Here is a 23,548-nt window from a genome sequence, read left to right as displayed (position 1 = left end):
GGAAGCAGAGGCAGGCAGATCTCTGTGAGCTCGAGGCCAGTTTGGTCTACAGAGTGAGTTCCAGGACAGCTAGAGCTAAACAGAGAAACCCTTTCTCAAAAAATAAAAAAAAGAAAAATTGAGACAGGGCCTCACGTAGTCCATGCAGACCTGGAATGTTGTGTAGCCAAAGCTTACTTGACCTTCGGCTCCTCCTTCCAACATTTCCTTGGCCCTCAATCTTCCTTTGATAAATGTTATATTACTTCTGGTGTGTTTCAAGTGATACAATAAAATAATAGATTTTTTTTTTTAAACAGCATCTCCTTGTGTGACCAGTGACCCTCTGGTCCCAGCTCCCCAGTGTTATCATACACCCCTGGCTCTGAACATCTTCTTTTTTTTTTATTTAATAATTAAAGTAAGTCCAAGCCTTGTTCATATTTTTTTAAGATTATTTATTTATTACATATACAGTATTCTGCCTGCATGTGTCCCTGCACCCCAGAAGAGGGCACCAGATCTCATCACAGATGGCTGTGAGCCACCATGTGGTTGCTGGGAATTGAACTCAGGACCTCTGGAAGAAGAGTCAGTGCTCTTAACCGCTGAGCCATCTCTCCAGCACCCCTCTGAACATCTTCTAGCTTAACACATTTAGCAGCTTGGTTACTGTATGTTTGAGAGCAATTGCTCTCATTTATTAAATATACTGCAAAACAACATTTTTCATGATTTATTTATTTATTTTTATTTTATTGCATTGGTATCTTGCCTGAATGTATGTCTGTGAGAGGTGTTGGATGCCCTGGACCTGGAGTTACAAACAATTGTGAGCTGCCGTGTGGGTGCTGGGAATTGAACCCCAGTGCTCTGGAAGAGTAGCCGGTGCTCCCAACTGTTGTTTTTCCAGACGGATGTCGTTTCTGTTAAGTTGGGAGTGAGCAGTCCCACAGGGTATTTAACTGAGCTCCTAGAGGAGAAACATGTGGTTTTCAGTCTTCAGGTTTGCATGGCACAAGAAATCCAATTAGGTCAGATCACACCAAATCAAAATGCCCATCGTTTTATTAAAAGTGATGATCTCGGGTGGCCGAGCGCATGGCAGGGAGACAGGACAGCAGAGAACCCATGTTTTCAGCCTGGATTTTATTTCCTGTAGTTCATAAGGAATAATTGTAGGCAGAGTTTCTCTGTGTCTCAGTAATTGCACCCAGACAACCATTCAGAGATTTACCGTTAATTATAAATGCTTGGCCAATAGCTCAGGCTGGTTATTCTTTCTTATCTACACTCTGTCACGTGGCCTGGTACCTTTTCTTAGTTCGTCTCCTTCTCTCCAAGTCTCCTTGAGATTCTCAGACTCCCCTTCTTCCTCTTTGTGTCTACAGGTCCCTCCTAACCTCTACCTGTCCAACTATTGGCCAGCTGGCTTCTTTATTAACTCCGCACATGATGGAAGGAGCAGATACACACAATGGTTGTTTTGTTTTGTTTTCAGAGAGGTAACAGTCCTGGCTGTCTTGGAGCTTGCCTTACAGTCCAGGTAGGCTTAGCACTCTGCTCACTTTTATTTTAAGTGAGGCTGGAGAGATGGCTCAGTTATTAAGAGTACTTTCTGCTCTTTTCAAAGAACCAGGTTCAATTTTCAGCACCCATATGATGGCTCACAATCTCCTTTAGCTCCCGTTCTGACCTCTGGTGTCCATGGGTACTGCAAGCATATGGTACATGTGATATGTGTGCAGAGAGACACTCATACACATAAAACAAAAATAAATCTTAAAACTCAAATACAAAGCCAGGTATGGTGGCATGCAAGTTTTAGGGCAGCCAGAACTACACAGGGAAACCCTGTTTTTGGGGTGGGGTGATGGGATAAGGAAACAACAAAAACAAACGAAAAGAGAGGGCCAGGGGAGCCAGACGAGGGCCATGACAGGCCCTGCTAGAAGCCTTCCCAGGGACTAGGCCTTAGCTTCAGTTTGCTGGAACTGGCTGGAGCTGAGCAGGCCATTCTTGGGAAAGCCACAACCCAGGGGCAACCAGTCAGAGGGCGCCCTGCAGCCTTGTGCAAGCTACAGAGAACTAGAGAGAGCTTCTCCCAGCCTGCAGCTGGAAAGGCCTAACCTCTGAGTCACCAACCAATCCTATAGCAACTGTGAACTGTTTAAACCCACTGATCAGCCCCCAGACTAAGTTTGCCTCCCTGGAATTCCCCCAATCTTGCTTAAAAGAAGTCTTGGGGGCTCACTGGCTGTCACCATGTGTCACCCAACAGGTTAGAATTTTAATAAAGTGCTCTTGCTGATTGCAATGTGGCTGGTGATCTTTTATGGGATTTCTTGCAGACCCTAAGAAAGACAAAACCCCAACTAAAACCAGGATCTGGGAAATGGTTTAGTGCGAGCCGAGGGTCTGAGTTCATATTCCCACCACCCGCATTTAAAAATGGGTTTGTGTCAGTTTCTCAATGTAGCCTTGGCTATCCTGGAACTCACTCTGTTTACCAGGATGGCTTTGAACTCAGAGATCCACCTGCCTCTGCTTTGTAAATGCTGGGATTAAAAGCATATACAACCAGGCTGGGCTCTTTTCCTTTTCTTGTTTTATTTTTTTTGAGACAATGTTTCTCTGTGTAGCGCTGTCCTGATATTTTCTGTAGACTGGGCTGGCCTCAGACTCAGAGATCTGCTTGTTTCTGTGACATCACCTCTCCCCTCCATCCTGGCTTTGTATCTTTCTATTAGTAAGAGTTATTTATTAAGTTTCTGTTCACAGATTTTACAGTAATTTTCTAGGTCATTTTATATTCATGCTATTGGCTGCAATGCTGAGATTAAGTTTTCCCCCAAGTATACCACGCATTCCTAGGACACTATTTTATTTATTTTTATTTTATTTCTTCATTATTCTTTATCTATCTATTATCTATCTATCTATCTATCTACCTACCTACCTACCTACCTACCTACCTACCTACCTACCTACCTACCTACCTACCTATCTATCTATCTATCTATCTATCTATCTATCTATCTATCTATCTATCTATCTATCTATCTATCTAATGTATTTGCTTTGAGCCAGTTACTGGATTCTTTCCCAGAAAACAAGGATCAGGTGTTGCCTAGCAACCGCCACTTAAATTGGAATTCGCTTCTTTTCGAGCGAAAAACAACTGCCCCGGCTTCCAAGTCGTCTGCAACTTTACAGTGTTGCCTGGCAACGTCGTTTCCGAAGATGTGATTGGACCGCTCTCTTCCATTTGTCCCCGGTCAGAAAGACTAGAATTTATTAACTTAATCTCTGTGTGAGAAAACAACGGCTGGGCACGCGTTGCCTAGCAAAGCAATCTGGTTCCCCAAACCTCCCCTTCAGCTCGGAGTCGGAAACTCGAGACCGTCTCCAAGATGGTGGCCGGATGTGCTGTTTTCCGATTTATTTCGTGCTTGATATTGTGGACAAAAGTTTGTTCGATCTCAAGAGGCCCCTAAAGGGGCGCGTTGTGCCAATTCTGAGAGTTTCTGGTGTCCGCAGCGCTAGGGTAGAGATAAAACCGCCACTCCCCGTTTGTGCCCGGCACAAACATGGCCGCATTAGCATCAACAGAGGCTTCCAGACGTCCGGCGCGGGTGCGCGCATCGCGCAAGCGCACTTCTGCTCGTCCTGGGACGGCAACGGCGGCGGCGGCGCTGGCGGCGGCGGCGCGGGGCATGGTCCCCGGGTCCGAGGGCCCGGCTCGGGCCGGGGGCCTCGTGGCCGATGTGGTGTTTGTGATCGAGGGCACAGCAAACCTGGGGCCGTACTTCGAGGGACTCCGCAAGCACTACCTGCTGCCCGCCATCGAGTGAGTGAGGGCCCACGTCGCCTCCCTCTGCTGTACCTACGGCTCGTGCCGACGGCGCGTCTCCTGTCTTTCTAGGTACTTCAACGGGGGACCGCCCGCAGAGACGGACTTCGGTGGAGACGTGAGTGTGCGGCCGCGTCCCTGGGAGGAGGCCGGTAGACCTCTGAGGCCGAGGGAGGAAGCTGGGTACGGACCTGATCTGAAGTTCCCTGCCTAAGGCTTGAGTTTCAAAGTTCTTTTGTCCTGTTCTCCCAGTATGGTGGAACCCAGTACAGCCTTGTGGTGTTCAACACAGTGGACTGCGCTCCAGAGTCCTACGTACAATGTCACGCTCCAACCAGCAGTGCCTATGAGTTTGTCACCTGGCTGGATGGCATCAAGTGAGCTTTTCCTCCATTTGTGGTCCGCAGAACAGAGTCGGTGTCTGAGTATGCTTGGTCAGCTTGCCCTTCTCCCCCTCTTTCCTCCTGCTATTCCAGAGCAGTTGCAGGGTGCACCTGGGTCCCGGAGCGTCCTTCTGTAGGGTGTATCATAGCTTACAGTGTAGCCGAGGCTAGCCTTGGATTCCTCATCTTCCTGCCTCCACTTTCTAGTTGCTGGGATTACAGACTTGTGCCACCATGGCTAGTTTGTGGAGCTCGGCAGCCTGAAGTAGTCACGGTGACTTCAGACACAACTCTCTGACCACAGGTTCCCAGGCTACTTCGTGCTGCCTGCCTGTTCCTTCTGAGCTGGAGAAGTCTGTGGGCCCTGCATGTGTTCTTTGTGCTATTGGGTGTCTATTGCCGCATAACCGGTTCCCCCAATAAAGACTTCAGATGGAACAGTTGCATCCTTAGTCAGGAACTCAGAAGGATAAGCTCAGCTGTGTGTTTGGTCTGGTCTCCGAGGGCTGTGGGTATCGGGGAGAGCCACATGCAGAGCGGCTTGCTCTGTGACTGTCAACAGAGCCTCACTTTTGTCTCCAGGCCCTCACATGTGGTGCTTTGGTGCCCAGACTGGCAGCTTTCTCTGCTCAGAGTGAATGGTTGAACCCAGAGGGCAAAGAGATTTCTGATGACCAAGTGACACAACAGCAGCTTTTGTTACCACCTGTTTGGTAGGCGGTGGGATCCCTGGGGCAGACCAGCATATCCTACAGGTGCTGGTGTAGGGTATACAGTAAGCGACGAGCGAGTGGCCGCTCACTGCTTGCCCTGTTCTTGTGCTTGGTTTGCATATGAGCAGCAGTGTAGACTGCTGGATGCTGGGAGGGAGGTCTCTCGAGCTAATCGTCCTGCGGGAAATCCACAGTCTGGCTGTGGTCGGGGTTCATTGGACAATGCTGATTCTTGCCTTCCTGCCGTGGTGAAGCAGGTTTGCTTTGCATGTCCGCCGTGTTCGGTTGTGTGTGTGTCGGGCAAACACATAGTAGACGGATGGAGAGCTGGCCTTACACTCCACTTGACAGCTTGGCTTCCTGTTCTAGGCATCGTTGACACTTGGCACTCAAGTTTTTAAAAAAGACTGATTTCTTTTTGCTTAAGGTGTACAAGTGTTGTGCCTACATGCATGTCTGTGTATCACTTGTGTGCCTGGTGACCTTGGAGGCCAAAAGAGGGAATAGGATTCTTTGGAACTGGAGTTAGACAGCGTGAGCTGCCATGTGGGTGCTGGGAGCCCAATCTGTGTCCTCTGAGGGAGCAGCCATGCTCTCTTAGCGTGGCCATTTCTCCAGCCTCTAGTCCATTTTTAAATTGGAGACGGTGTCTTATCAGGTTTTCCAGGCTAGCCACAAAGTCCTTGTGTGGCAAGAGCTGGCCTTTGCCTGTTCATCCTCCTTCCTCGGCTGCTTCCGTCTAGGTCTTTGAGCCGCTACACCTGGCTTGGACTAGATCTTTTTTTTTTTTAAAGATCTTTTATTTTATGTGCATTGAGGTTTTACCTGTATGTCTGTTCAGGGGTGCCAGGTCCTCTGGAACTGGTTACAGACAGTTGTGAGCTGCCATGTGAGTGTAGGGAATTGAATCTGGGTTCTCTGGAAGAACAGCCAGTGTTCTTAACTGATGAGCCATCTCTCTAGGTCCTGAAAATAGATAATTCTTTGTTGTGAAGCCTGTCCTGGGTGCTGTGGAAAGTTGGGATTTGTGTGTGTGTGCACGCTGCTGGGAGTGGAACCCAGGGCTTTGTCCACGCTAGGCAGGTGCTCTGCCTCCATGAGAATGTTAACAACGGCCCTGAAATTTCCCTGCCAGCTGGCAGTGGCACCCCTGGAAAGTTGTCTCCCTCTTTTTTTTTTTTTTTGGTTTTTCGAGGCAGGGTTTCTCTGTGGTTTTGGAGCCTGTCCTAGAACTAGCTCTTGTAGACCAGGCTGGTCTCGAACTCACAGAGATCCGCCTGCCTCTGCCTCCCGAGTGCTGGGATTAAAGGCGTGCGCCACCACCGCCAGGCGGAAAGTTGTCTCTTAAAGGCCAGAGGACGCCTTATCTAAGACCTCGGGGCTAGATGGAGGTGAGCCTTGAGGAACAGCCATTGGAATTCTGAGGAGCCCAGGGTTGATCCGGATGCTTGTGAGACCTCCTTTCCGTTGCTTAGCCGGGAATCTGAGAGCAGTGCCCTGTTCTCGTCAACGCCTGCTTGGCTGCTAAGCCTCCTGGGCACACGTCTGTGCGAGGAACTTCTGTGACTTTTGTTACCCGTCAGTTGTCCTCTGTTTCCCTGTCCCTGCCTCTACTTCTGGACCCCTGTGGAAGTTCAGGTGCCTGCTGTTTCTCCTCTGGACTACTTCCAAGTAGGGTCTGACTCAAAGACACAGACCACCCCTCCCTTAGGCGCTTGAAGATAGAGGGAGATACTATCTGGACAGTTCTACATTAGGACCCTGGAAACACAAGTGTCCCCATTTGGGTGGCCTCAGTTACACTAGGCATTTCAGCATTGCTTAACTCTCCCAGGATCACCCTTTTGATCAAGGCCTGTGACCCATTCCCAAGATGTTCTGAGCAGGGCTGGAATGGGAATCAGCAGGGCTTGGCCCTGCTTGGGAAGTGTCCCCTTCCGTTGTTGCTGCTCGGAGACAAGGAGTACAGTGTGGTTAGGAACAGCCTTGCTCTGGGCTTCTTTGTTTGGTTGTTGTTTGTTTTTCTTTTTTTTATTTATTTTTTTATTATGTACACAATATTCTGTCTGTGTGTATGCCTGCAGGCCAGAAGAGGGCACCAGACCCCATTATAGATGGTTGTGAGCCAACATGTGGTTGCTGGGAATTGAACTCAGGACCTTTGGAAGAGCAGGCAATGCTCTTAACCTCTGAGCCATCTCTCCAGCCCCTGTTGTTTGTTTTTCAAGGCAGGGTTTCTTCTGTGTAGCCCTGGCTGTCCTGGAACTCACTTTGTAGACCAGGCTAGCCTCGAACTCACAGAGATCCGCCTGCCTCTCCTCCCGAGTGCTGAGATTAAAGGCTGAGTTATTTTTCTTAACTAACGTGTAGCTGGCAGCACTGGATGGCCATGTTCAGCAGACAGTTGTGCAGCCTCCAGTGCTGGCACACTGCCAGGCGAGTGCTCCCTCTGCTACCTCGCAACATTCCTGTCACCGCCTGTAGCTGTTTCCTGGTGCCCCTGCCTCAGGCAGGTCTCAGAGAGGCTGAGAAACTTATGGCTTGGTTTCTCCCGTAGCAGGAAGCTAGGTAGCAGGACTGGATGTAGGGTTGTCTTGGTGCATGATGAGAGGATCAGGGAGCCAGACCAGAGCCATGACAGGTGTTTGATAGCCCCTGCCAGGGACTAGGCCTTAGCTTCAGTTTACTGGGACTAGCTGGAGCTGAGCAGGCCGTTCTTGGGAAAGCCATAACCCAGGGGCAACCAGTCAGAGGGTGCCCTGCAGCCTTGTGCAAGCTTCAGAGAACTAAAGAGAGCTTCTCCCACCCTGCAGCTGGAAAGGCCTAACCTTTGAGCCACCAACAAATCCTGTAGCAACTGTGAACTGTTTAAACCCACCAATCAGCCCAAAAACTAACCTCCCCTCGCTGGGATTCTCCTAACCCGGTTTAAAGGAGGTCTGTGAGCCTCTTGGGCTGTCGCCATGTGCCACCCCAACATGGTGAAATTAATAAAACCCTCTTGCTTATTGTATATGTGACTGGTGGTAATTTTTTTCTTTTTTCTTTTCCATGTTATTGAGCTCTATGTTTTTCTCTGCTCCCCTCCCTGGCTCTCCCCTCCCCCTTCAACCCTCCCCCAAAGTCCCCATACTCCCAATTTACTCAGGAGATCTTGTCTTTTTCTACTTTCTACTTCCCATGTAGATTAGATCTATCTAAGGCTCTGTTAGTGTCCCCATTGCTGTCTAAATTCCCTGGGATTGTGGTTTGTAAGCTGGCTTTCTTTGCTTTATGTTTAAAAACCACTTATGAGTGAGTACATGCGATAATTGTCTTTCTGTGTCTGGGTTACCTCTCTCAGTGTTTTCTAGCTTCATCCATTTTCCTGCAAAATTCAAGATGTTTTATTTTTTTCTGCTGTGTAGTACTCCATTGTGTAAATGTACCACATTTTTTTATCCATTCTTCGATCGAGGGGCATTTAGACTGTTTCCAGGTTCTGGCTATGACAAACAAAGCTACTATGAATATAGTTGAGCACATGTCCTTGTGGCACGATTGAGCATCCTTTGGATATATACCTAAAACTGGTATTATTGGATCTTGAGGAAGGTTGTTTCCTAATTTCCTGAGAAATTGCCACACTGACATCCAAAGGGGTTGTACCAGCTTGCAGTCCCACCAGCAATGCAGAAGTGTTTCCTTTTCCCCACAACCTCTCCAGCATAAGTTGTCATCAGTGTTTTTGTTTTTCTTTTTTTTTTTTAAAGATTTATTTATTTATTACATATACACACACCAGAAGAGAGTACCAGATCTCATTATAGATGGTTGTGAGCCACCATGTGGTTGCTGGGAATTGAACTCAGGTCCTCTGAAAAAGCAGCAGCCAGTGTTCTCAACCCCTGAGCCATCTCTCCAGCCCTCATCAGTGTTTTTGATCTTGGCCATTCTTTCAGGTTGTAAGATGGAATCTCAGAGTTGTTTTGATTTGCATTTCTCTGATGACTAAGGATGTTGAACATTTTCTTAAGTGTCTTTCAGCCATTTTAGATTCCTCTGTTGAGAGTTCTCTGTTTAGGTCTGTACTCCAGTTTCTTTATTGGATTATGTGATCTTTTCTTGTTCTTTGTATATTTTGGAGATCAGTCCTCTGTCTGATGTGGGGTTAGTGAAGATCTTTTCCCATTCTGTAGACTGTCGTTTTGTCTTGTTGACCGTGTTGTTTGCTTTACAGAAAGAAGCTTTTCAGTTTCAGGAGGTCCCATTTATAAATTGTTTCTCTCAGTGTCTGTGCTACTGGGGTTCTATTTAGGAAGTGGTTCCCTATGCCAATGCGTTCAAGTGTACTTCCCACTTTCTGTTCTATAAGGTTCAGTGTGGCTTGGCTTTATGTAGAGGTCTTTGATCCATTTAGACTTGAGTTTTGTGCATGATGATAGATATGGGTCTATTTTCATTTTTCTACATGTTGATATCCAGTTATGCCAGCACCACTTGTTAAATATTCTTTCTTTTTTCCATTTGATATTTTTTGCTTCTTTATCAAATATCAGGTGTTCGAAGATGTATGGATTGACATTCGGGTCTTCTTTTCGGTTCCATTGGTCCTCCTGTCTGTTCTTATGCCAGTACCAGGCTGTTTTCAGTACTGTGGCTCTGTATTAGAGTTTGAAGTCAGGGATTGTGATGCCTCCAGAAGTTCTTTTATTGTTTTGGCTATCCTGGGTTTTTTGCTTTTCCAAATGAAGTTGAGTACTATTCTTTCGAGGTCTTTGAAGAATTTTATGGGCGACTGGTGGTATTTTATGGAGACTTCTCTTGGACCTGATGTGGCTGGGCTCCAGCTCTGTGGCCGTCCACTTTCTGCTGCACCTGGATGTGGTAGCTTGTGCCTTCACTCAGGAGGAGTTCCAGGCCAGCCTAAGCTAGAGTTCAGGCCACTTTGGGCCACCTAAACCCAGTCTCAAAACTCTAAAGGTAACAATAAAAATCCTTGCTTCTGAGGACTAAGAGGGTGAGGGAGTGGGTGGTGAAGGAGCCGAGCAGGGAAGGTCCCTGGAGAGAAGCATGGAGCAAGCTCAAAGCCTGAGGATGTGCGTGGTGTACAGACATCCAGGCAAAACATCATACACATAAAATACAAACAAAATCCAGCGAAAGCTAGGCACAGTGATGCACACCTTTAATCCCAGCACCTGTGAGGCAGAGGCAAGATGGTCTGTGACTTCAAGGTCAGCCTGGTTTAGTTCCAAGTGAGTTCCAGGACAGCCAGAGCTACACAGTGAGAAGAGAGAGAAGGGGAACAAACCAGTGAAGCAGATGGCCCAGTCCGGAAAGGGCAGCAGGAGGATGGCTGGGCATTGGGCACCCCAGGACTGAAGAGCACAGAAGCTGGCCTCCGTGTCCTGGGCCCTTCTCTTCCCTCTTCTGATCCTCTCCCTGCCTTTCCCCCTGCCCAGTGCTGCTTTGTCACGAGTAGATCTCTGAGGACTCTGAGATGGTGTCCATCTAAGGCGCAGTGCAGTGTGAGATGGGAGGGAACAGTGCCAAGTGCCTGTGCAGGTGCACTGTGCCTGACTAACTGTCCCGCAGGTTCATGGGCGGCGGTGGTGAAAGCTGCAGCCTCATTGCGGAAGGCCTGAGCACTGCCCTGCAGCTGTTCGATGACTTCAAGAAGATGCGGGAACAGATGTGAGTGCACCCTCCTGAGCCCTCCTCAGTCCTCAGGCTGGAGCTGGAGAGGAGCAGGGGCCCTGTGCAGGCCAGAGTAGGCCAGCGCCCTCTGACCCGACACTAGCTGGGACCTCCCTCCTGTGCCCCTTGTCCAGTAGGTGACTTAAAACTGTCACTCAGCCTGAGCCTCAGTGTTGCCAACTGCAAAGGGTCCTAGCTGGTGAGAGCATGATCTTGAGCTGCTGCTAGCAGGTGCCTGCTCCATTGCTTGACTGTGTCCCTGCAGTGGCCAGACGCACAGAGTCTGCCTCCTCATCTGCAACTCGCCCCCATACCTGCTGCCTGCCGTGGAGAGCACCACGTACTCTGGCTGTACAACCGAGAGCCTAGTGCAGAAGATAGGGGAGGTGAGCTGGGGTGCTGAATGGGAGGGCCTGCACCTCTGGGTCCTAGGAAACAGGCTGGGGTCTGAAAACCTGAGTCAAAAAAATAGGCAAGAACTCTATGCCTACTTAGGATTGTCAGAATCCTCCCGGACCCAAATGCCCTGTTTTGCCATCCGTTTTGATGAAAGTTGTGGTCGGAGGGCCAGACCGTCCCTCCATGTAGTGGGGAAGGGGCTAGCCCCACTCGCTTCTGGAAGCCCCATTCCTGCCTTACCCTTCCTGTAGCGTGGGATCCACTTCTCCATTGTTTCTCCAAGAAAGCTGCCCGCCCTTCGGCTTCTGTTTGAGAAGGCGGCTCCTCCGGCCCTGCTGGAGCCCTTGCAGCCTCCAGCAGATGTGAGCCAGGACCCGCGGCACATGGTGCTAGTGCGTGGGCTCGTACTGCCTGGTGAGGCCCGGGTGCGGTGCACGGAGGGGGCACTCTTTAGCACACTCTTCACATGGATTTGGATGTCCCTCTCTCTACTCTCAACCCTGTCTCTCCTGTCTCAGTTGGTGGCAGCTCAGCCCCAGGCCCTCTGCAGCCCAAGCAAACAGTCCCCCTGCCTCCAGCTCCATCCTCCGCCAGCACACTCTCTGCAGCCCCCCAGCAGGCTCTGCCCCCTGTCCCACCACAGTACCAGGTAAGGATGTTACCAGGAGCCACGCAGAGCCACGCAGATAAACTTTGGGGTTACAATGTGAGGGGCCCCCCAAGTCAGTGGCCTTTGTGGCGATGGGGGCTGGAGCTCCTGGGTCACGAGGGGGTTGTGGTTGGCCTCGTGGGGCTACAAGTACATAGCTGTAGGGGTGTGTGGTCTTCTCCCCTTGTGACAGGTCCCTGGGAACCTCAGCGCTGCTCAGGTGGCTGCACAGAATGCTGTGGAGGCCGCCAAGAGCCAGAAGGCTGGGCTGGGCCCACGCTTCTCACCCATCAACCCTCTCCAGCAAGCTGCTTCAGGAGTGGGGCCCCCCTTCAGCCAGGCCCCAGCACCCCCATTGGCTCCTGGGCCTCCTGGAGCCCCCAAGCCACCTCCTGCTTCCCAGCCTAGCCTAGTCTCCACTGTGGCCCCTGGACCAGGTCTGGCACCCACTCCCCAGCCTGGGGCTCCATCTATGGTAGGTGGTGTGTTCTAGCACCTAGCCCTGTTCCCTGTTCATGGTGGATGGGAAGTACATGCCTCCTGCACAGGGAGGAGCAACAGCAAAGCTCACAGCTGTGCTCTGCAGCTCTGGAGCAGGAGTGTGGGCTTCAAGCTGTTCTGAGATGCCTGTAGTTTCTGGGGTCTGGTTTCTCATGAATGACTTAATGGTCCCTGGTACACCTGGTGGTGGTGGTAGTGTAAAGGAAGGGGTCTTTGTCTTGCCCCTTTTAGGGTAGCCACTCCCTGAGATGGTATGGTCCCCTCATTGCTATGTGTTCTCCTCAGCAGGCAAGCACGGTAGCTCCAGGTGGGGTCAGTGGTCCTTCACCGGCCCAGCTTGGGGCTCCTGCACTTGGTGGACAACAGTCAGTGTCGAACAAGCTCCTGGCCTGGAGTGGGGTTCTCGAGTGGCAGGAGGTGAGGGGGTCTGAGCACTTGTTGGGTATGTGGGAAGTGGGTAGCTCCCAGAAGAGCTGGTCCAGAAGAAGGCTAGGATTTGTGAACCAGGTATCGCAGTTGGGTTTTTGGGTTTTTTTGTTTTGGTTTTTGGGTTTTTTGAGACAGGGTTTCTCTGTGTAGCTTTGGAACCTGTTCTGGAACTCACTTTGTAACCTCGAACTCACAAAGATCCACTTGCCTCTACTTCACAAGTGCACACAAGTGCCACACCTGGGTTTTAAGAACAATTATGTTGAGCTGGGCAGTGGTGGCACACGCCTTTAATCCCAGCACTTGTGGGGCAGAGGCAAGTGGATCTGTGAGTTCGAGGCCAGCCTGGTCTCTTTTACACAGAGAAACCCTGTCTCAAAAAACAAACAAATAAAAATTATGTTGAAGCCAGGCGTAGTGGCACACACCTTCAATCTCAATGCTTGGGAGGCAGAGGCAGGTGGATCTCTCTAAGTTCAAGGCCAGCCTGGTCTATGTAGTGAGTTCCAGGACAGCCACAGCCAGAGAGAGATATATAGTGAGATCCTATCTCAGAAAAACAACTACAAAAAATGTATGTTGAAGGTCAGTAGTTGAACAGTTACCTGCCAGGCACAAGGCCTCCATCCCCAGCCTCCCCCCCTTGCTTGTTCGCACACACATGCACATGTGCATGCAGTGTGCATGCAGCAAAACCTAGAATTTGGCCTCCCAGCAGGGCCTTAGGTATTGTGGCTTCTGAGGGATAGCGATTATAAGATTTGGGGCCCAGAGGGGGGCAGTATTTGTGAACTTTGGGAGCATGGGTGTGAGGCTGCTGGGACGTAGAGGAGATGTGGGGCTGCAGGGGCTGTGGAGGTGAGAAAGGAGGCTCTGGCTGATCACCCTTTCTCCTTCAGAAGCCAAAGCCTGCATCCGTGGATGCCAACACCAAGCTGACAAGGTCTCTGCCTTGCCAGGTCTATGTGAACCATGGAGAAAACCTGTAGGTATTTGTCAGGGGTGGGGGCAGGTTCAGCCTGGCCTCTCCTGATTCTCCTCTCTTTCTCCCGCAGGAAGACTGAGCAGTGGCCCCAGAAACTGATCATGCAGCTCATCCCTCAGCAGCTGCTGGTACGTCCTGCCAGGCCAAGGCCTGCCTGACCCTGCCCTCGTTCCCCACATAATGCTTCCCCTTACCATGTATTGCCCCCATGTGACGCCTGCATGTTTCCAGACCACCCTGGGGCCGCTGTTCCGGAACTCAAGAATGGTTCAGTTCCACTTCACCAACAAGGACCTGGAGTCCCTCAAAGGCCTCTACCGCATCATGGGCAATGGCTTTGTGAGTGGCGGGCAGGGGGTGGGCACTAACTTCTATCCCCTTCTCTGCTGACTTGGTGAGAAACCCCGGGCCCTGAGGCTGCAGATAAGCCTAGGCCTCGCCTGACCACATGTTCTGGCCCCTGCCGCATTCCTGTCCCATGGTGCTTGTTTTTGTTGTTGTTGTTGATCTGAGACAAGGTAAGACTTCCACCTGGACATCCTCCTGTGTCAGGCTCCGGAGGGCTAGCTTCTCCTGCCCTGTTCTTATCTCTGTTCCCATTCTGTGGCATTGGGCCTGTCCCATCTTTGGAGGCCCACCTTCCTGGGTGCTAGTGGGTTGGCGCTTGTGTTGGGGGAATCAGCCTCAGCTGACATTGTGGCCTGCTGCACTCTCTCGTGTCTGTGGCCCCAGCACACAGCGATTCTGTCGGGGCTGTTGTCAGGAAGCTCAGCTGGACCCAGGATCCTCTTGTGGGGCTCATCTCTGGCTTCCTCAGTGCAAACACTGAATTCTGGGGGCATGTTTCAAGACTGAGTAGCAAGAACTAATGTTTTTGCTGTAGAGCAGAACCCAGAGGGGGAGCTCAGTGACATCAATCCCCAGCCTCTCATAGGCACAGTGACATCACCCCAGCCTCTGGGTGCTTTAAGACAATGACTGTAATTCCCTTCCTTTTACCTGAGTCAGAATTGGGTCCCTAGGCTGCACCCCTGTACGGAGGGCACTCACCAGTACCCTGGCCTGAGCGGCGCTGCCTGGTCTGGGTGCACTATGAAAGGAGAGGGGTTTATGTGGATGGGCGCCAGCTGCAGGTTCTGAGAAGTCACCTAGGCAGCCAAAGCCACTCTGGGGACACTCTGACTCCCAGGATAGCTGCCCTGTGATGTTGCCATTCTCTAGTCCATGCTGGTGGGCACTGGCAGAGAGATAGACCCGTCCTCAAGGGTCTAGCCCCGACTTCCTGGCATCCTCCCCAGGGTGACTTGGGGAGTTAGCCCGGCACTGCACAGAGACGTGAGGCGGAGGCACTCAGGGTCGCCTGTTGTCTTTCCTCGGTGGGCAGCTGGTGCCCTTGAGTGCCGTCACTCTCAGTCTTTTGTTTCCAGGGCAGCTGCCGAGCCAGCCTGCCCTCCCTGGCCTTATGCAGTGAGACCTCCCTACTTCTTGCCCATAGGGCTTGTAGAATTTTGTAGGATGAGGTGGGTATCTTGTGCCTCTCTGGTAGGCTGCTTCTGAAGAGTCTCTGTCCACAGGCGGGCTGCGTGCACTTCCCACACACAGCCCCATGCGAGGTGCGCGTGCTCATGCTCCTGTACTCATCCAAGAAGAAGATCTTCATGGGCCTCATCCCCTACGACCAGAGTGGCTTTGTCAACGGCATCCGCCAGGTCATCACCAACCACAAGCAGGTCCAGCAGCAGAAGCTGGAGCAGCAGCGAGGGGTGAGTGTGCTGGCGGCCAGCCAGTGTCCTCTCATCACCCCAGAGCCCAGTCGTCATGGCCTCATCTCTAGTGCCAAGATAGGTCGTCTCCGTCCATGTGTCCCTTGTGTCCCAGCAAAGCAGCGTTGGTCCCTCCACAGTGACCAGGCAGGTGGGATGCACCTCCTACGTGGTGTCCCTAGAGGATAGCACCCTATTCCTACACGCCAGGTCCTCCGATGGCCTCAGACAGCCTTCCCTCACCACTGACCTGTCCTCTCTGTCCCCGTGCAGATGGGGGCACAGCAGGCACCTCCAGGCCTGGGCCCCATTCTGGAGGACCAAGCGAGGCCCCCGCAGAATCTAGTGAGGACTCGGGTGGGGACTGGTGGGGTTGGGGCTGGGGGTTGGGTGGAGTTGGGGCAGCCACCTACTGTCTGTCCTTCCTCATGCTGTCTGTTCCCCAGCTCCAGCTCCGGGCGCCACAGTCCCAGCCTCAAGGTGCTGTGGGGGCCTCTGTGGCTACAGGGCAGCCCCCGCCCCAAGGCACTACCCAGGCCCCCACAGGGGCTCCCCAGGGTCCTCCAGGAACAGCCCCTGGCCCACCTCCTTCTGGACCCATCCTTCGTCCCCAGAACCCTGGAGCCAATCCCCAGTTGCGGAGCCTGCTCCTTAACCCGGCACCGGTGAGGCAGCAGGGGGTTGCAGGTTCTCACCCAGAGTCTCTGGGAGGAAGAGGTGGGCTGTACCAGTATGGCCTTCCTCTGAGCCATTCTTTGTCTTCTCCAACTCCAGACTGGGGTACCCCCACCCCAGGCCTCCCTTCACCACCTGCAGCCTCCAGGGGCCCCTGCTCTGCTTCCACCACCACATCAGAGCCTGGGGCAACCCCAGCTGGGGCCGCAACTCCTGCACCCTCCGCCTGCCCAGTCTTGGCCTGCACAGCTTCCCCAGCGGGCTCCACTGCCAGGTAAGGGTGTTCAGGGAGGGCAGGGGTCTAGACTGGGAGTCCCTACAGCTACGGGCAAGGACCCCATTACCAAAGGGCCTCCCATAGCTCTAGAGGGGAAGTTCAGCCATGGGAGCAAGGCCTCAGTGAGTGAGACATCCCACAATCCTTCCCTGCTGTCCTGGGCTGCTAGAAGATGTCTTAGGGTCAGTGAAGCTGTTGGGGGAAGGGCTCCCAAAGGGTCAAAGGAAAGTGTGCATCCAGTTGGGCTTAGAAGGATCTCTGGCTCTGGCGGTCCCTGGAGCTTACTAGAAACTTGACTACCTTGGGTCTCCAGAAGAGGTGGGATGAGAGACTCGGGGTCCTCAATGGCCCCAGGGACCACTGGGAGATGCAGTCCCTTCCCACTGCCCCCCAGGTCAGATGCTGCTGAGCGGGGGTCCCCGAGGCCCGGTCCCCCAGCCGGGCCTGCAGCCCAGCGTCATGGAGGACGACATCCTCATGGACCTCATCTGAACCCAACACCCAATAAAGTTCCTTTTAACAATGCCCGGCTCCCGTCACTGACGCCCCTAGGGCTGTCTTTGCTCTCGCCTTGCAGACTCCCCAAGGCCCCGGCTGGGTGATGCTGGGCCACGGGGTGAGTTGGAGGCAGCATGGTGTGGCCTGGTTCTGGGAGACTCAGAGGCAGGTGGGCAGGTAGTGCACGGCTCATGTGCACTCAAGGGGTTACAGAGCCCAGAATGCCTCTGACCCAGCCAGGGTTCCGAGGAGCCTGGAAGGAGAAGCAGCAGTTGGGAGCCAGGAGGGACCTAGGTTCAGATAGCCAAAGCCACAGAAAAGGGACATGCAGGGTCAGGAGGTGGGTGCTCCTGGAACACGAGCCAGAGGTGGAGTCCAGGCTGAAATGCTTGAGATTCGTCCTGGGGATGTTGGACCCCAGAGACTGCCAGAGGGCTAGTGTCAGAAAGGCTCGCTGATATGTAGGAGCAGGGTAGGCAGGAAGCAAAGTCACGGGCCTGTTCAGGTGACATGTGCCACACCAGGAAGTCAGGATGTCCCTTTGGGACAGTGTATGCTGTGCTTGAAGACATAGCCGTCAAGGTTATGCACAGAGTAGGCACTGGTTCCAGTTGGAGGTGGATAAGTGGGGAAGCCTGTGTCCTGCAGGGTGTCCCCTGGAGATGGCGTGAGGTATTTGTCACGTGCAGGTCACCCACCCATCCCAGGAGAGAGGCCGCAGTCTAGTGGCAGTGGACACCACAGTTGAGTTTTGTTTGGCCTTCCCTGTGTTAGCATCTGCCACTTTCTTCCTTCCAGTTAGCTGTGAAACTCAAGTGAAATTCACACACATGCTCCTCTTGACACCCGGGGCCACCCTTTTGCCTGGCAGTAGTAGCTGGGTCTGCCCCATCAATGGGGCTCATGCTCTTGGGTTCGCCACAGTCCCCACCACTCTCTCTTGCTCTTCCATGGTGAGGCAAGGGCCCTGCCTCAGTCACGAGGCTGGCACCGTGGTGGTTCTGTGGTAGCATTCAGAGAAAAGTGAAATCTTTCTTGTACCCATGTCTCCTTCAAAAGTGGCCAAACGAAAGAAAGAAGGAGAGGGCCGCGTGTTTCGAGAAAAGTGGGAGCGAGACTATTTCTTTGTGGAAGTGAAGAGCATGCCTACGTGCTTAATATGCAAAAAAAATGTGTCAGTCCTGAAAGAGTACAACCTGAAGCGTCACTATGAGTCCCAGCACAGTAAGAGCTACGACCAGTACACAGCGCAGAGCCGCGACATGCTCCTGCAGGAGCTGAAGAGGGCCCTCCGAGCCAGCGAGGCTCTAGAGAGCCAGGAATAGGAGCCATGGAGTGACGTGGAAAGAACTCGCGTGTCCTGAACAGAACTGCATCCTCAAGGTTGGCCTGTGGGTCTGACAAGCTTTCGCAGGCTGAAACTCAGGAGTCGGAGGCCTTCTGGGGTCCAGCGGCCTGATCCATGGCTGTGCGGAAACTCTGACCACACGGTTAGCTTTATTTATTTGAGGTGGCGGTGATCTCCATACAGCTGAAGTCTGTGAGGCGGCCCCTCGCCAGCTCCTTGCTTTGAAGTGACTTACTCTTGTGCAGGCACACACATCAGAATTCATAAGCACAACTACAGCCCCATCACGGTGATCGGGTCGTCCATCATGAGGGGCCATCCCATACCTCGATCCCAAGTGACACTGTTTGTCAAGGACCTGGATCAGGTCCTCGCCTCAATTACCAGGAATTCAGATGCACGACAGCTTGACTCTGGCATTCCTGTGCTTGAACTGAGCCAACCTTCTGAGACCAGGACATGCAGGAAATCCAAACCAGCATGCCTGGTTCATTTCAAAGTGTGCAGAGCCATGCTTGTTCCCTGGAGGTCAGAAACTTGTGTTGAACACTGAATGTGTCTCAGCAGGGATGTTCACAAACAGCTCCTGAATGTATGACAGCTGTGGTCCTGGCAGACAGATGCCACTGCCGGGGAACAGTGGACTGCTCACCTCGTTGCAGCTGTGTCTGAAATGAGAGGTGCCAGGACCAGCCCCTTACACTGTGAGACCCAAGACCAAGTCCCCCCAAGGGCCGTGCTCTACTTGATCCTGAGCTAGCACTGGCTAACTCGCTCTTAATGGTTGTGTGAACGCAGACCCCAGTGCAAGTTGCAGTGCTCCAGGGTGCTTGCAATTCTGCGGGATGGCGAGGGTCCTCAGCCTCGCCCAGCAGTGTCCCAAATGTCTGGCTGCCCACACTTGTGACAGTCACTGTTTTCATTACAGACCTAAATCAAAAACTCCATTTTACGGATCAAGGTTGAATTCTCATCTGCCTGTTTCTCTGCCCCATGCAAGGCCCAGCACTGATATCTGGGTGTAGAAGGGCAGGTGTCAACCTTTTAGCCTCTTCTCAAAGGCACAAGAGAATTACAAGAGAGAAATTTTAATAATTAAATATTTCTATTTTTCAATTTGTATTTTTTCAATTTTGAATTTAAAGTATGGACTCTAGTATCATACATGTTTGTGTTGTGTTCCATGCGTTCACCGTAGATCAGTAAAGATCCAATTTGATTATCCTTCTGGCCATGGGCTTTCCTTCTCTTTGACTGACCCACCCCCTCCTGGGACAGCCTGGCCCTGCTAGCCGGGGAGCTTCTGCACCTGCCCTGGGGTCTGGCTGGGAGGGGCTGGGAGGGCCCTTTCCCGGGTGATTCTCACAAACTGAAAGAGAATAGGGGACCCAGGTGGCAGCTGAAGACGTGAAGGCAAGGTGGTGACTTGGCCACGCAGCCATTGTGTGCCCGTGGCTCTGAGACATGGGATGCTAGGGACTGTGGCGAACCTGGAGAGCGCTTGCCCCGCCTGGCGGCCTTTAAACCAAAACCACACACACTGAGGACCAAACAAAATCTGCTGTGAGTCTCAGGAGACCACCAGGCCACCATTTGTGACCTCTAGAAGAATGAGATCCCGTGTGTGAGGGGTGGGCAGGGAACAGGAAGCTGGGAGAAGCAGGTAGGTTTCTGAAAGCGAAGAAGCGATCGGTACAGGGAGGCACTGGGCAGAAGTTCCGGGGAAACTGGGTTTGCTCTCAGAAGGGATTGGTTGAGAATGGTTGTGGTGGGCTTGGCAGGTAAGAATGGGTACTGACTGCTCTTGCAGAGGATCTGAGTTCAGTGGCCAGCAGCCAGGTCATGTGACTCACGGACGCCTGTGTGCTCACTGTGCCTGCACTCTTCTGGAAGCACACTTTGCTGTATTTATGAGTGATCATTGTAGTGTCTCCTGTCAGGTAGTGGTGCCAAATTGGACCAAGAACGTTCAGTTCCAGGAGGAAATGACTCCTCTGGCCTCTAAGGACACCTGCACACATGCATACACAGAATTAAAAATAGATCTCACAAAGAAAGGATGGTTGAGACACAGATTTGTCGTCCCAGCTGCTCAACAGGCTGGCCTCTCCGCTTCACCTTCCCCGTGGGTCAGTGTTGCCCTGGCCTGGATTCTAAAGGCATGAAGCCTTGTGCAGCATGCAGGAGGGGTTGTGGTCACTAACCAAAGCACACTCAAAGCAAAATGTGGCCAAACCTTACAACACAAACCAGCCAGCTCACATGGACAGTCGGATGGGAGAGGGAGCCCGGCAGAGAGCTCAGCACTGGTTTGTTTGGAGGTGGTCGCGCCCTGTAGTAGACCAGACTGACCTTGACCTTCAGTGCCTCCTGAAGTGAGTGTCACAGGCCAGCCATGGCTGTGTACACCTTTAGACCCAGCGCTTGTGAGGGAGAGACCAGAGGATCTTTGTGAATTCAAAGCCAGCCTGGTCTACTGAGTGAGTTCCAGGACAGCCAGAGCTACACAGAGAAACTCTGCCTCAAAACAAACAAACAAACCCAAACCAAACGTGTGCCACCGTGTCCAGAAGCATTACAGCCTTGACCAGGGGGAGGACAGGAATTCAGCTTGCCAAAGGAGCAGGCCAGGCACAAGCCGAGGACAGAAAAATTAGAGAGAAAAGAGAGCAGCCAGGGTTTTTTGTTTTTTTTTGTTTTTTTTTCTCACCTGGAAGAGGATACTCAGGAGGTCGAGGCAGGAACTACAGGAGTTCAAGGCCAGCCTGGTCTTCTCAGTTCCAACACAAGACAGACAGATAGCAAGACCAAGTTCAAAACCAAAACAAAGACAATCTGTCGTTAGTGTGTAGAGTGCTTGTCCAGCTTTGGGGGCTCAGTGCCACAAACAACACTGTCAGTCAGAATCTGTTTATAAAGCAGAGATGACATTGGCCGCCAACAAATGGATCAGAGGTTAAGAAGAGAGGGCCTGGATTCATTTCCCAGCGTCCATGTCAGCCAGATCACCCGCTCCCTCTTCTGGCTCCCCAGAGCACTGCATACTCGCATAGATTCATTCACAGTCACAGAAATGCAAAATTAGAAAATCTTCTGAAAACAAAGAAGTGACAGCCACTTCAGGCAGTGGTGGCGCACGCCTTTAATCCCACGATTTGTGAGGCAGAGGCAGGTGGATCTCTGTGAGTTCGAGGCCAGCCTGGTCTACAGAGCGAGTTCCTGTCTCAAACTCCCACCACCCGAAAAAAGGCCTGCCTCTGCCTCCCAAGTGCTGGGATTAAAGGCGTGCACCACCACTGCCTTAGATATGAAACTTTTCTGGATATGGGGTTACAGGCCTGCGCGACCGCGCCTGGTTCCTGCTATGCTCACAAGGAACCCAGAATTCCTGCATGCTAATGAATTACTGTTACCTGATTTCCAGCCCCTGCTCTGCTTTTGTGTGCACGTGTGAGGTGGGGTGTGTGTGGTTGGAGGAGAACTTTTGAGAGTCCTATCCTTCTATTGCGAGTTTCAGGTGTTGAAATTCAGGTCATGTCCGACCCGACGGCTGCAAGTTTCTTTCTGTTGAGTCACCCACGGCATGCCCTGTGTTTTGAGGCAGGGTTTTCTGTGTAGCTCTGGCTGTCTTGGAACTCTCTATGTAGACCAGGCTGGCCTCAAACTCACAGAGATCTGCCTGCCTCTTCCTCCTGAATGGTGAAAGCCGTGCGCCATTGCCATCACCACACCCAGTTTCCCTTGCTTTTTTTTTTGTTTGTTTTTTTTGAGACAGGGTTTCTCTGTGGTTTTGGAGCCTGTCCTGGAACTAGCTCTTGTAGACCAGGCTGGTCTCGAACTCACAGAGATCCACCTGCCTCTGCCTCCCAAGTGCTGGGATTAAAGGAGTGCGCCATCACCGCCTGGCTTTCCCTTGCTTTTTTAATTTACATTTTTATTATATATTTTAAATGTTTCCTTTATGTTTATAGGTGTTTTGTCTGCATGTATATCTATATGTACTTTCTTGGTGCCTATAGAGGCCAAAAAAGGCATAGGATCAATCCCCTGGAACTGGAGTTAACAGATATTTATGAGCTGCCAAGTGGGTGCTGGGGATCAAACCTGGGTCCTCTGGAAGAGCAATAAATGCTCTTAATTGCAATTTATCTCTCCTGTGCCTCTGCTTTTAGAGTCTCAAATGTGTAGTCTTGGCTGTCCACAAACATACAAGGATTTAAAAACCTGGTGGTGGCACACACCTTTAATCCCAGCGCTAGGGATCAGAGGCAAGTATACCAATGAGTTCAATGTCAGCCTGGTCTACAGAGTGAGTTCCAGGACAGCTAGGGATACACAGAAAAACATCGTGGCTTATGCCTTTAATCCCTGCCAAGCACTCAAGAGGCAGAGGCAGGTAAATTTCTGTCAGTTTGAGGCCAGCCTTGACTATATAGTGAGTTCCATATGTAGCTAGAGCTACATAGACCTTGTCTAAACAAACAAAATTACCCCCCACAAAAATCCAAACCACCCACACACCCCTCCCGCCCCCCAGAAAAACTTGGCAGTGATCTGTCATAGCTCTGAAGTGTGGTGCCGTGCTTCCTGCCTCCCATACCAAAGAGGAAAGTCATAGCTAGGGCATATTGGCAATGCCTATGCCCTTGAGCAGCTAGGGTAAGAAGATCTGGAGTTCAAGACCAACCTGAGTTACATAGTGAGACATTTCCTAAAAGCAGTGAAAAGGTGGGAAGATGTCTCAGCCTGTTAAGGCACCTGCAGCAAACCCTAGAGCTGAGTTCATCCCTGGGTTAACTCCAAAGAGTGATGCTGACTTCCACCAATGAGCAGTGACTCTGTGTGTGTGTGTGTGTGTGTGTGTGTGTGTGTGTGTGTGTGTGTGTGTGAGAGAGAGAGAGAGAGAGAGAGAGAGAGAGAGAGAGAGAGAGAGAGAGAGAGAGAGAGAATAAACAAACGGCAAAACAAATCAAAATAGAGGCTGGAGAGATGGCAGAGGAAGTAGACCCAGATTTGAGGCCCAGCATCTACATGGCAGCTCACAAACATCTTTAACTCCAGTTCCAGGGGATCCTAAACTCTCTTCTAGCCTGTACAATCACCAGGCAAGCAAGCACAAGGTGTAGAGGCATACATTCAGGCAAAACACCCATACACACACAAAAGTATTAAACTTTAAAAATAAGAAATTGTTCCCCCTAGACAGCTCTGTTCCACCTGTTCTTCAGTCTGACTTCTGCTTCATTGAGGGCAACCTTGGCTTTGTCTGTCATCCTATATCCCACTCTCTCTTACAAAACCTTTGGGCTCAGGTTCAAAATCAGCTGTTGCCACTGACTGCTGCCAACCCCACTACAGCCATGCACCCTCCACCAGTCCCCAGTCAGCTTTGGTTCTGCCGAGACTGCAGTCCTGTG

At 51.6% G+C, this 23,548-nt stretch overlaps 1 protein-coding gene across 8 annotated transcripts; it reads left to right on the top strand.

Annotated features, from left to right (window-relative positions):
• The first annotated feature begins 3,631 nt into the window (after positions 1 to 3,631).
• Med25 (mediator complex subunit 25) lies at positions 3,632 to 19,355 on the top strand. 8 transcript variants are annotated; one of them, XM_075953292.1, is made up of 17 exons: positions 3,632 to 3,829; positions 3,905 to 3,950; positions 4,085 to 4,209; positions 10,506 to 10,604; positions 10,873 to 10,993; positions 11,258 to 11,420; positions 11,525 to 11,655; positions 11,849 to 12,130; positions 12,445 to 12,573; positions 13,485 to 13,570; positions 13,641 to 13,698; positions 13,802 to 13,909; positions 15,145 to 15,333; positions 15,607 to 15,678; positions 15,780 to 15,998; positions 16,108 to 16,282; positions 17,843 to 19,355. In XM_075953292.1, exons 1-17 carry the CDS (start codon positions 3,696 to 3,698, stop codon positions 18,106 to 18,108), a joined length of 2,403 nt encoding a protein of 800 aa, XP_075809407.1. In that variant the 5' UTR covers positions 3,632 to 3,695; the 3' UTR covers positions 18,109 to 19,355. The 8 variants fall into 8 exon arrangements, with proteins under 8 accessions (XP_075809407.1, XP_075809406.1, XP_075809411.1 ...); XM_075953291.1 differs by having other exon boundaries at positions 12,442 to 12,573; positions 17,843 to 18,245; XM_075953296.1 differs by lacking the exon at positions 17,843 to 19,355 and adding an exon at positions 16,680 to 16,808.
• Positions 19,356 to 23,548: the final 4,193 nt, after the last annotated feature.

Source organism: Microtus pennsylvanicus, chromosome 18, assembly GCF_037038515.1.
Source record: "Microtus pennsylvanicus isolate mMicPen1 chromosome 18, mMicPen1.hap1, whole genome shotgun sequence".
Classification (NCBI taxonomy): domain Eukaryota; kingdom Metazoa; phylum Chordata; class Mammalia; order Rodentia; family Cricetidae; genus Microtus; species Microtus pennsylvanicus.
The sequence above is the reverse complement of the archived record's forward strand: the minus strand, read 5'-3'. Positions and strand labels throughout refer to the sequence as shown.